Below are 12,840 nucleotides of genomic sequence, written 5' to 3' on the forward strand. Positions count from 1 at the left end.
AAAAAAAAAAAAGATGTGCAGAAATAATAAAATTTAGTTCATTCCCTTAGGAAATTTACAGTCAAATAGGAAAGCAATGAAAATTCAAGTTCTAACTCCTGTCATTCTTAATTGTACTACTTACTATATAGAGTTTGCATAGGCACTGTGCAAATAGTGTCAGAATATTAGGTAAGAATGCATCTTATTCTGGAAAGTACATCTGGTCTCCTTAAGACCTAACACTGCCCAGAGGAGCCAGTAGGCAGGCAAACTGATTTTTTTCCTCACACAGAATTATTTCCACTTACTTTACTCTCTACCAAATACATTGCCTCCCTTATCTCTACAGTCTTTATTCATCTGAAAGCAAATCACTTGCATATTTGCAGTTACATTCTTCTGCCTAATTTAATCTTATTCAAGATGAAGAAAGCAAGATAATCTAGGTTAGAAAGGCCACAGATAGGCATTAATTCAGCTAATTCATAGAAATCAACTTGTAAGGCCTGCCTTATAACTTAAACCTAATGCCTTTCAGAAATAGCACTTCACTTTCTTTAGGGATCTTATCTTATTGGATTACCACACTTAATATGTTTCGTGACTTATTAAGAAAGCTAGTAAAGACTCTAATGTTCTTGAAATACCAGATCTATACCAGACAATAGAAATGACTTCAAGCATGATTACTGAATATAGCTTACTAGTTAAAGGTTTAGTTGAAATACATTTTTGTAGTTTTCTTCACCAAGGAATATGTCAGATATATATCCAGTTTTTTATTGTAATATCTCCTTTCAAAAAATCAGCCACTGGGCACTGGTGGCTCACACCTATAATCCTAGCTACTCAGGAGGCTGAGATCTGAGAATCGAGGTTCAAAGCCAGCCCAGGCAGGAAAGTCCATGAAACTCTTCTCTCCAATAAACCACCAGAAAACCAGAAGTGGCACTGTGGCTCAAGTGGTAGAGCACTAGCCTTGAGCTGAATAGCTGAGGGACGGCGCGCATGCCCCCCCCCAAAAAAAACCCAGCTACTATCAGGCACCAGTGGCTCATGCCTGTAATCCTGCCTGCTCAGGAGGCTGAGATTTGAGGATCACGGTTTGAAGCCATCCCTGGCAGAAAAGTCCCTGGGAATCTTACTTCCATTTAACTCCAAGAAAACAGGAAGTAGGGTTGTGGCTCAAAGTGGTAGAATCCTAGCCTTAAAAGAGCTCAGGGACAGTGCCTAAGACCTTAGTTCAAGTCCCATGACAAAAAAAAAAAAAATAGCAACCATTTTAACCATAGTTGGAGTGCTTTATTTACTTCAGATGTTGTATGTTATGTGTGTCTGCTTGTGTATGTCACTATATTTTTCTGCTTACTTAAATATGATTGGCTTTTTACTATGCTAGTTGAAGTCAGTCTTTCTCTAACAGCCATACAGATAACGTCTCAGAAGTCTTCAGAGTAAACTCACACGGGTAAATTACATCTTCATTTCTTTTTCAGGATATTATGGAGATGGGTTAAATGCCATTGTTGTGTTTGCTGTCTGTTTTATGCCTGAAAGTGGCCAGCCTAACTATAGATACCTGATGGATAATCTCTTTAAGTAAGTATAGCCTAACAAAATGTGTGATAGAATTTTGAATTAATTAGACTTCTATGTTCAGGAAATGAACTTAAGCTGTATAAAAGCTATAAATAATCTCAGCTGTAATTGTTCAAGTCCTATTCTCAGGCATTGTAAAACTGGTTTTCCAACTCAACAGGAAGATTGGCATTTTAAAATTAGAAAATGTTTCTTGAATTTATGTTTTTTTTTATTTTTTTGTCAGTTGTGGGTTTTGAACTCTGGGCCTGGGTGCTATTCCTGAGCTGATGAGCTCTACTACTTGAGCCACAGCACCATTTCCAGTTTTCTGGTGGTTAATTGGACATGAGTCTCACAGACTTTCCTGCCTGGGCTGGCTTTGAATCATGATCCTCAGATCAGCCTCCTGAGTAGCTAGGCCCTGCCTTGAATGTTTTTGGGGTTTTTTTCCAACTGATTTATTTTACATTTGCAGGCACATTAAATTTAAGGAAGTTACTTTCAGCTTAAAATCACATGGCTAAATTACATTTGTCCCTAGAAATCCCATGTAATGAGCTGACTCTTCAATTTTCATAGAGTGATTCATCTCGGGTTGGTGAGATTCTTATATAATCTTTTTGGGGGAGAGGAGGTGGGAAGTCAGTCTTGGGGCTTGAACTCAGGGCCTAGGCACCGTCCCTGAGCTTCTCTTGCTCAAGAATAGCATTCTACAACTTGAGCCATAGCACCACTTCTGGCTTTTTCTGTGTATGTAGTACTGAGGAATCAAAAGGGCTTCATGCGTGGTAGGCGAGCAATCTACCACTAAGCCACATTCCCAGCCCAGGTCTTACAATCTTCAGTGTGGAAAAATTCAAACATAGCTGGGCAGCACTGGCTCACCCCTGTAATCCTAGCCACTCACGAGGCTGAGAACTGAGGATTGTGGTTCAAAGCCAGCCTGGGCAGGAAAGTCTGTGAGACTCTTATCTCCAATAAACCACTAGAAAACTGGAAGTGGTGCTGTGGCTCAAGCGGTACAGTGCTCACCTTGAGCTGAAGAGCACAGGGACAGCGCCCAAGCCCAGAGTTCAAGCCCCATGACCGGAAAAAAAAAATTCAAACTCATACAAAAGGAAAGAAATATATGAAATCTTTATCAGTCACCCTTTTCAGCAGTTAACAATTTATACTTCATTTCCAGCTTTTTCCCCACTGTGAAATTTTGAAACAAATCCCAGACAATGTCCATTGTATTCTGTAGACATTTTAATATGTATCTTGAACTTACTATTTTAAATAATCATAATATCCACTAATGCAGTTTTAATTGTAATTATATTTTTCCCTCATTGTGTGGGAGAGAAGGGACTTCTATTAATTTAGAGAAGCCAGTGCGGTTCTTCACAGTGAAGATTATATCTAATTTGTTTTTTACAGATATGTTATTGGCACTTTGGAGCTGTTAGTAGCAGAAAACTACATGATAGTCTATTTAAATGGTGCAACAACTCGAAGAAAAATGCCCAGTCTGGGATGGCTCAGGAAATGCTATCAACAAATTGATAGACGGTAATGGAAATATAAGCATAAAGCAAGTGTGAATGACTTTTATAGTGGATTTATTGGATTTTTGTTTTCTGTTGCCACTTAAGGATTATATATTTACTTCTTAAATAGTATTTTCCTTAAGGCTCTACTCTTGATAATTTTTGTCTGCTTTCTAAGGAATTATTCAAAATAACTTACAAGATTGTTCTTCATTTTTCCTTATTCTTAATTCGGAACACGTTTTAATTTGTACCTTGGAGAAGAGTGGAGAATGTAGTACATTTAATGTTTTGTCTAATTTGTAATGCTTAACATGTGTGTGTGTGTGTGTGCGTGCGTGCGTGCGTGCGCATGTCAGTCCTGGGACTTGAACTCAGGGCGTAGGCATTGTCTTTGAGAGATTTTTGTTTTTGCTCGTGTAGTTCTCTGCCACTTAAGCCATAGCTCCACTTATGGCTTTTTGCTGGTTAATTGGAGATAAAAGTCTCATGGACTTCCCTATGTGGGCTGGCTTCAAATCAAGATCCTCAGGTCTCAGCCTTTGAGTACCTAGGATTGCAGATGTGAGCCACCGGCAGCACCTGACTGAATAGTATATTTTATTTCTTATTTAGATGTAATTTTCCTTTGGAACAAACTCTAGATTGTATTTATTGGCTTGGAAATTATACTTTAGTCTTCGAATTGGTTTGATTTTCTTATGGCTAATTTAAACTAGTATAATCAACTCAAACATTAGCTTTTGTGGTTTAAAAAATATACACATGTGGGACTGGGAAGGTGGCTCAGTAGTAGAATGCTTGCCTTGCATGCATGAGGCCCTGGGTTCAATTCCTCAGCACCACATAAGCAGAAGAATCGGGAAGTGGCACTGTGGCTCAAGTAGTAGAGTGTTAGCCTTGAGCTTAAGAGCTAAGGGACAGCGCCTAGACCCAGAGTTCAGGTCCCACAACCAATCAAAACAAAACAAACAAAAAATATATATACACATATGTGTATAGAGTCCTTGTTTTATCTGTGTGAAATATGCATGGTGAACAACTTTATAGTTGGTCATTTAAAAAGAAATCTGGGATAATGCCTTCAAGTTTTAATCAAAGTGTTTTTTGTTTTTGTTTTTTTTTGCCTGTCATGGTGCCTGAACTCTGGGCCTGGGCACTGCCCCTCAGCTCTTCAGCTCAAGGCTAGTGCTCTACCACTTGAGCCACAGTGCCACTTCCAGCTTTTTCCTTTTTGCTTATGTGGTGCTGAGGAATCGAACCCAGGGCCTCATGCATGCAAGGCAGGCACTCTACCACTGAGATACCTTCCCAGTCCCTAATCAAAGTCTTAAAGTACTCAAGAATAACGATTAGATCTGCTTCATGGTGCTTACTGCTTTGGTCATTTTTTTCTCACATGTCTGCCTATGCACTGCCTGGCACGGTATTGAGAGTGAGTTTCAGTTTCTCCCGGTCTTGAGACATGAAAGTAGTTTACTGTTACAGTCATTATTGGCCTGGCTGACAAAGTCTTGGAATGTATTACTAGGAGACATTTAACAACAGGCTATACTATAGACATAAATTTGGTAGAACGTTACTAAAATTTTCATAGGAGTAGGCGGGACACTCAGATTTCAAGACCATATTGACTTTAGGAGTTTCATGTCTAACTGAGAAGTTTGAAATGGCTTATTTTTTTAGTTATTTTGTATAAACTTGCACATGTCTTAGCATTAAAAATTGTAGAAATTCCTAACTTTTCTGTCTTTTTTAAACTCCAGGTTACGGAAAAACCTAAAATCCCTAATTATTGTACATCCCTCCTGGTTTATCAGGACACTTCTGGCTGTTACAAGACCATTTATTAGGTAATCTCTGAGAGCTCTTGAGATTAAAAAAAATTCTTTGTATAAATTTTTTGTCATATTATAACTATTGAGGTAATTGTTTTTCTTTCCACAGCTCAAAATTCAGCCAAAAAATTAGATATGTCTTTAATTTGGCAGAACTAGCGGAGCTTGTTCCCATGGAATATGTTGGCATACCAGAATGCATAAAACAGTATGTTTTTGTTTCATTTCTTAAATTGTATTGAGCCATTACATTTTGATGTGCAAGGTGTACTGTATTTCAATACTTAATCTCACTTCATGTATGTATAACAAAGAAATAGAAGAAGCCATCTCTCCATGTCTTCCCCGAAGTCACTGTTTTCTTCAGGCTCCCAGTTGAAGGGAGAAGTGATTCCTGGTCGAGATTCAGTTTGTATTTATAGTCTTTACAGTCTGAGAAGTGATACAGTGATAGGTCAATACTAAGGAACATTCTCCAAATAGAGGGTGTTGCTCTCAAAATTTGTGCAAACTTACTGTAGCATGTTACTCTCAAAATTTGTGTAAACTTTTCGTGCTATTTTTAAATATCATGTTGCTATAGAGAAACTTACTTAAATCAGCTGAACCTCAGTATTTTCCAGTGACTGGAATTTGTTCTGGTTACTAATTTACTTCTCTTGAACCCCTAAAAAGACTTGGCATTAGGTTGTTAACATAAATAAGTGAGCATCACACTGCTGTTACATAGAGAAGTTTCTGTGTTCTGTTAGTCTGAGGTTTTAGTTTGATGTATCCAAGCCAGATTTATTGAGTCAGTCTTTGTTTTCTACATAGTGTTTCTTTTAAACGGTTGGGCTTGCAAACTTAAAAAAAAATTTTTTTTAGTAGTACCTTTTTTGTTTATGTTTTTATTAATCTCGTAACATTTATTTACTGAAATAACTTTTCCCTACCAAGGTATGAAGAAGAAAAGTTTAAAAAGAAACAAAAAAGGTATATGCACACCTTGACTGGGTTGCATCTAGACTAGTCCATTTGCATTGCACAGACTAACTCTTATTGATTGGTTAGCTTGTAGACAAAGATAAAGGCACTTGTAAATATAAATATACCCCAACATCCAATACAAGGTGAATCTAAAGTTTCTGATGCTGCATATGACTTGGATTCACCCTGTTTTAATACTAGATATAATGTCAATTAAGAATTCAACCCCCTCTTTCCTTACTGGTTTGAATAAACCAAAGAAGTTATAAGTGAGCATAGTATTTAAAATACCAGAAGACTCAAATGTTGCTTTTGTAATATTTATGCAGAGCTGGGAATGTAGCTCAAGTGATAGAGTGTTTTCCTAACTACCAAAGCTCTGGATTTGATCACCAGCACTAAAAATGAAAAATCTGATTAGCCCTTAACCAGGTCTGGTGTTTCTGGCCTGTAGTCCAAACACTTGAGGAGCTGAGGCCAAAAATCATGAGTTGAAGGCCATCGGGACCCTGTCTGATACCAAATAAATATTTTCACAGAAGCTTTTAAGGAATCAATTTATTTTATTGGGGTTGATAATTATATTTGCAATGCATATATTCTTTGGCTAACCAACATTTTTCTCCTTGTATGCTTAAATTAAATAGCCTGCTAACCAGTCAAATTCTACATGTGATAAAATACCTAAATGAACCGTTTAACAGTTAAACACTCTGCTTTCATTTAAATATTTTTTGAACACTTCTGCTTTGGGCATAACAACCTATTGTCTATTAAAAGCTTGGCATAGAAGATGGAAGGCAAAGATATTAGTTACTAGTTTATATGGAAATTCAGAAAAGTGTATTAGTTTCTAATTTGTTAATACACTTATTTTGAACTTTTTTGTTTTAAAAACACTCATTTATGTAACCCAGACTGGCCTCAAACCCAGCACTCCTCCTGCCTCAGCCTCCTTAGTGTTGGCTTGCAAGTATGTGCCACCACGTCCATCTTGTTTGTAGATTTGTTAATTGTTCACTGATGAGTAAAACACAGTTTAATAGAACCTTAGAGTTTAAGATGAGAAATTTATTTGTATTATTTTGGCTGTCTGTGGAAACAACTAAATATTACTGGAACATTCTTTTTTTTTTTTTTTTGTCGGTTGTGGGGCTTGAACTCTGGGCATGCTGCACTCTTCAGCTCAAGGCAAGCACTCTTACAGTGCCACTTCCAATTTTCTGGTGGTTTATTGGAGATGAGAGTCTCACGGCCTTTCCTGCCTGGGCTGACTTTGAACTGTGATCCTCAGATATCAGCCTCCTGAATAGCTAGGATTACAGGTGTGGGCCACTGGCACCCGGCTGGAACATTCTTAATAATGAGCTTTGCCTCTGTTGGTGAGAACTTACTTAACCACGTAATAAAATCACATTTCTAAATGGCTCTTTAATGGTGTAGCCAACACTGAGATGTAGAAAGTGTCTTTAGATCATGCTTATTTCTCATGCCCTCTTGACATTGCTATACATTTGCCAGACACATAGATGAAATTTAAAACAATCTGAGTTTGTAGAATATTTTGAAACTAGGTACTTCCTGTATTTCAAAATGAGTTGCATTTATTGATGAAATACATTCCATAATGTCCTTTCTAAAAATGCTCTATTAAGTTTAGATGGAGGAATATTTTTTGAATTTTTTTTTCCACTGGGACTTGAGTTAGGGTGTCAAGCTCTAGATCTGATTTTTCCATTCATAGCTGACATTCTACCACTTAAACCACACTCCAGTCCAGCTTTTATACTGATTAATTGGAGACAAGAATCTCTCAGGCTTTTCTACCTAGGCTGGCTTCAAACTGAGAGCCTCATATCTCATCCTCTGTGTGGCTACGATTATAAGCATAAACCTTCAGCACATGGATAAATATAGAGACATGTTTTTGAAACCAGAACTTAGAAGCTGGAGTGAGATCTGAGGATCATGGTTCATAGCCAGCGCAGGCAAAAAAGTCAGTGGCACTCTTATCTCTAATTAACCACCAGAAAACTAGGAAGTGGAGCTGTGGTTCAAAGTTATAGAGTGCTGGCTTTGAGCAAAAAGAGCTCAGGAACAGCACCCACCCTGAGTTCATACCCCACAATCCCATAACCCAACAGAAAAAAAAAAAAAAGGAAGTAGTGTGGAAACTCTTTCAGTTAAAGTTAACATCACCATAAGCACTAGGTTTATCATGAGAGCAAAAGATGAATAGTGAGCATTTTTAAATGTTTCTAGAGTTTCTTCAAACACTGTAGTGTGGCCAGGTATGCCTGGCCATCATTTGTTGAAATGTTTCAATAGAGTTTTAAAATAATAATGGTATTAGGTCTTAGTCATACTTCAGTTTTTAAAAAATTGGGTAAATATTACATGCCAATATAAAAATATTTAAAATGTTGTTAATCTGTAGTTATCCTAGGCCAAGACTGTTAGGCTCTAGGTCAGGGCTGTTAGGTCTGTTTCACACATACTCCAGTAATCTTAATAATGAATGCTGATGGTCAAAATGATGGAAACAAGTGTGGACAGTGTCTTCCTACATTGTCTCAGGTGGCCTGAAACATTGCCTTCCATACCAGTGACTCATACTGCAGATATAACAGCAGTAGACTGTTGTGCATGATCTCTGAAGGGTTTCTATAATTATTGTGTAATTCTTCAAGTCTCCATGTACCTAAATTTGCTGGGGCCACTGACCACTAGTCCAGGAACATTTTTAATGCACATTTAGATACTTTTTGAACATTAAGTTCTTATGGCTTCTTACTATCAAAACAAAGGCATTCACAAAGTATACCAATGAATTCTGGAGACTAATTCTATTAGAATGCATTTTATTAACTAGATTTTAAAGTATTAATTGATCAGTGGGTAGCTTTAGTGACACTTAATATTTCTGTTAAAATCACTGTTGAGGGAGTTTGTTCTTCCTATTGCCAATCTCTGGATACCTGCTGTAGCCAAGCTTCAACTTGTGAACTTTTAAGAAATGTGTTTGTATGTATTTTTGTAATCTCTGAAAGAATCAACATGCACATTTCTTGCCAGTGTCCTCCTGCCATATAAAAGTTCTCTTATCGTTCTGGTTGGGGAAATAATGTTTGGTAATCTTTTTACCATGTCTGCTTCTTTGCAAAGCTTTGTTTTTTAACAGAGTAATATTCAATGCGAAAAAGTTGTTATTTTTAGAAAGAAAGTTGTTGATGCTTAATTATCTGCTTTTTTTAAAAAATTAAACAGAGTTGATAAAGAACTTAATGGAAAACAAGATGAACCGAAGAGTGAACAGTAAGTTTGGCATCTAGTCCAGACAGAAGTGAAGAATGTGCTGATGAAGCAGTGCTCTTTTTGCTTTTATTTTTATGTAATCTGTTACAAAATTGACCTGACTTTTTCTTAATGGACTTTTTGTACAAGGAACTGTTCACTGCTGTACTGGTTTGCAAATGTCTTGAATTTTACTCTTTAATAATCATTTTATACTTTATATTGCTAAATAGCAGAGAACTACACTTTATATAAAGCAATTTTTGCATTTGTTTATTGAATGATGGATACATCTTCAGTACAATATTTATATGCATAAATGGCAAAGGAAAGAAATAATATATATTTTTATGTCTTGAGCAATATTTTTAATGTATACTTACCTTGTAGAAGAATGTGCAGGCAAATGTGTTAGAATTTTTGTTTTTGTAAATGGTTGAATACATTTCCTGAGTGACTTAGAAAATTAAGTTGCTCCAAGGGATAAACAGATTCTCATGAATACCCAAAGATCATGTACATAGTATAAGTAGATTAATACCATCCCAAGTGTTTTTTTCACTTTAGCATATATTGTTCCTTAATTCAGAAGTGCAAATATAAATGCATTGCACGCTTTCTCCTTTTTTTAAAGACAAGTCAAAAAGCCATTTTTAGAACTAGAAATTTTAAAGAGGCTTAGGAATTATATATATGTATATATGGCATATTTTATCTTCTGGCCCAAAGTCAGAACTGTTTAAAAGAAAATCTTTGATATGTTCACTAATGTGAAATGAGTTTGTGTGTCCAGGGTTTCATGCCCATGAATGTGTGAGTGCTATGTGGCATTGCAGAGAATATGATGAGTGTTCACTGTCACAACTTGCCTGTAGAAAGCGGACTAGCTTTTGAAACTGCTCTCACTGTGGGCACTTTTACCAAAATACTTCTATGTCACTTATTTGAACTCAGTACTCTGACCTAGTCACATAAGGTGTGTTTCAAGTTTCTGTGGAATTCTGTTTGACAATACTATAAGTTAGATTAAGTTTGCAAGTCATAGAGCACCATTGCATTGTGCTGTTTGGGACATTTAATAGAAACATGAAAAATTTGTTCTACATTGAAATAAATTTTATTTGTGACTGCAAACAAAGCTTAGTTACATATAATAATTGTATTACAACAAACTGGCAAACGATGTCATATAGTAAGTGTTATTTAGTAAGCTTAATATCCTCTGTATTTGAAGGTCACACTGTCCGGCCCTTCACATAAAGCTCTTTTTTCAAGAGCATTAGTTAGTAAAATTGAAGCAGATGTAAACTAAGCTTGTAAGATTATCTCCTGCAAGAACACAGGTGTCTTTTACTATGTTTAATTTTTGTTCTTTAGTACAAAGTTTCTGTTACAAAAAGGAATTTCTTTTTTTCTTTTTGAGAGATGCTAGAGGATTCTGGGGATTCCCTACGTAGCCCCTTGACCTTGATCCAACATGTCTATCCTGTACTAAGTCACTACGGTGAATTAAGCCAAAGCCTGGTTACTTGTTGAAACCTTAGAAATACTTTGTGCTGAAAAAGTAACTTAATAGTAACTACCTAGGCATTCCTTTTCAATTTTTACTACATGAGGATTATGAATTAAGATCATGTCTGGTTTCATTGTAATTTGCATACTGTATCTGGAGGACATTTCAAGCTGTAGCTCATCTGTATGTCTTTATCATCTCAAAATGGACTGAGCTTTTGGGTAGGTGATTTTCCACCACAATAAGTACTTGGCTCTTCAATTTCAAAAACAGAAGAATAACTTCAACTCTTTATTGTGTTTATTGACTTTTGCTTTTGCATTCAGTGTTCCTAACTTACAGAAACAACTTTCAAAGGTGATATTTTTCTAACATTTCAAATATTAGAAGTAAGCCATGTTCTGTCAGAGTATTAAAATTCAAAGTGAACAGCTAGACATGGTGGTCCAAACCTATAAACCCAGCTCTCAGAAATCTGAATCAGGAGCTTGGTAAATTCAAAGCCAGCCTGGGTTACAGTGCAGGACCCTGTCTCAAAAGGAAAGAAAAGCCTCCAAAGGGAACACTGGTAACACTTGAATTATAATGATGGAGACATGTTGTGAATCACAGCCTTGAAAGGAGAACTGCTTTAACTTCTACCTTAATGGAATGTGCCCACAATAAATATTTCACTTCTATAAAATATTTAGAAGTATTTAAGTTTATTTGTACTTTGTAACATTTCCCTGTATTATCTGATGTTACTTACTATTACTGACTGAAATGAAAGCACTTGTAATTGTAGGTTTTTGTGTCTTTTTCCTGGGATCATGGATTGAATTTCATTGGTTTAGATTTCAGATGTTTTTCACCATCTTTGTTACATTTGTTATCTGTATTTCCCCTTTTTAGTCAAGTCTTAATCAAGAAATTCTTTGTTCTACTTATTCATATTCCTAAGCAGCACTGACAGGATATTGACCCCACACTTAAGCTGAATAGTCTTTAACTCAAGAGCATGAGGAGGATGTGAGAAAAACAAAACTTCTATAAAGGGATAAAGTCTTAGATGTCATAAATGTTACTCTTAAGGGACAAAGTACATGTGAGGGCAGCAGGTGGTGCCATTTCTTTATATCCAGCAGGAAAAGCTGAAGGCTACATACAGTATAGGAGACTGGATTGAAGGAAAAAAGGCTTACAACTCATGTAAGAGTTCTTGTTTTCCTTCACCTGTTTTTCACAAGCGAGTTTGAACAGTTTGGGTTCGCAATTACAGTGCTCAAGTTGAAGCTTATGATTTAATTTCCTTTTTCATTGTTGAGGAATATTGTATAGGTTTTCATAATGGACATCACTACTTGTCTGAATATTGATGTCTGCTGCTAGATAAGTAAATACCTGTAGTTCTTATTTCTTCATTTGCCCACAGTTCCGGCATTTTAAGAAGTAAAGGGTTGCTTCTTGATAGACTCCTCTCAGATGACTACATAAGCATTAGTATTTGGCTATTTGTATGGGTGCTCAGGGAATGTGGGAAATGATTTAATGCAGAAATGCCTTGTTGGTGTTCTTCAGTTAATAAGTGAGCATTGAGAGTATGACTAGAACAGGCCAGTTTCTTGACAGGGTTGGTCAGGTGACTAGTTTCAGCCTCATTCTGGTGGTATAAAGTAGATTACTAATGGTCAGATTACAGTCGAGACAGCTACATTATTCTGTTTTGTTTTTGTGATTCTTTTTCCCATCCTTAAGGATATTTGAGAAATGAATCACAAGGAAATCTCAGATGGAGAATAGAATTAGTATACTTACAAGTTTGGCATGTTTTTGTATTTAGGGAATGGGACTCGTGAAGTTTGAGTTGCTAGGAGAGTCAAGTTAGTTGGCAAGGCCAAATAGGGAAGTTGGCAATATGAAGGCAGTGTTCTAAGCTAGTTCAAAAATTGACTGGGAGGAGCTCTTCTGTCCCTTTCCCTTCTAAACACCAATCAGGCCCAGTAAGGTAACTTTCCTTTAAAGTTCTGAATGGTAACTGCAGTGTAGTTTTAAAATTAGGCAGTGATAAATTTATTTTTATAACTTGTTGCAAGTATATAAAATAGATATAATTTCTTTTGTTTGAGAACTTTTTTTTTTTTTTTGGCGG

The 12,840-nt window shown here is 36.3% G+C and overlaps 1 protein-coding gene across 1 annotated transcript in view; it reads left to right on the plus strand.

Annotated features, from left to right (window-relative positions):
• Bnip2 (BCL2/adenovirus E1B 19kDa interacting protein 2) overlaps positions 1-11,495 on the plus strand; it is a 24,132-nt gene extending 12,637 nt beyond the window's left edge. The window contains exons 5-10 of the mRNA XM_013009938.1: positions 1,479-1,581; positions 2,986-3,117; positions 4,862-4,948; positions 5,043-5,141; positions 5,873-5,908; positions 9,170-11,495. Coding sequence (XP_012865392.1) covers positions 1,479-1,581; positions 2,986-3,117; positions 4,862-4,948; positions 5,043-5,141; positions 5,873-5,908; positions 9,170-9,221 — 509 coding nt within the window. The 3' untranslated portion in view covers positions 9,222-11,495. The remainder of the gene's footprint in view (positions 1-1,478; positions 1,582-2,985; positions 3,118-4,861; positions 4,949-5,042; positions 5,142-5,872; positions 5,909-9,169) is intronic.
• Positions 11,496-12,840: the final 1,345 nt, after the last annotated feature.

The sequence above is a fragment of the Dipodomys ordii genome, unplaced genomic scaffold (assembly GCF_000151885.1).
Source record: "Dipodomys ordii isolate 6190 unplaced genomic scaffold, Dord_2.0 Scaffold11, whole genome shotgun sequence".
NCBI classification, from domain to species: Eukaryota; Metazoa; Chordata; class Mammalia; order Rodentia; family Heteromyidae; genus Dipodomys; species Dipodomys ordii.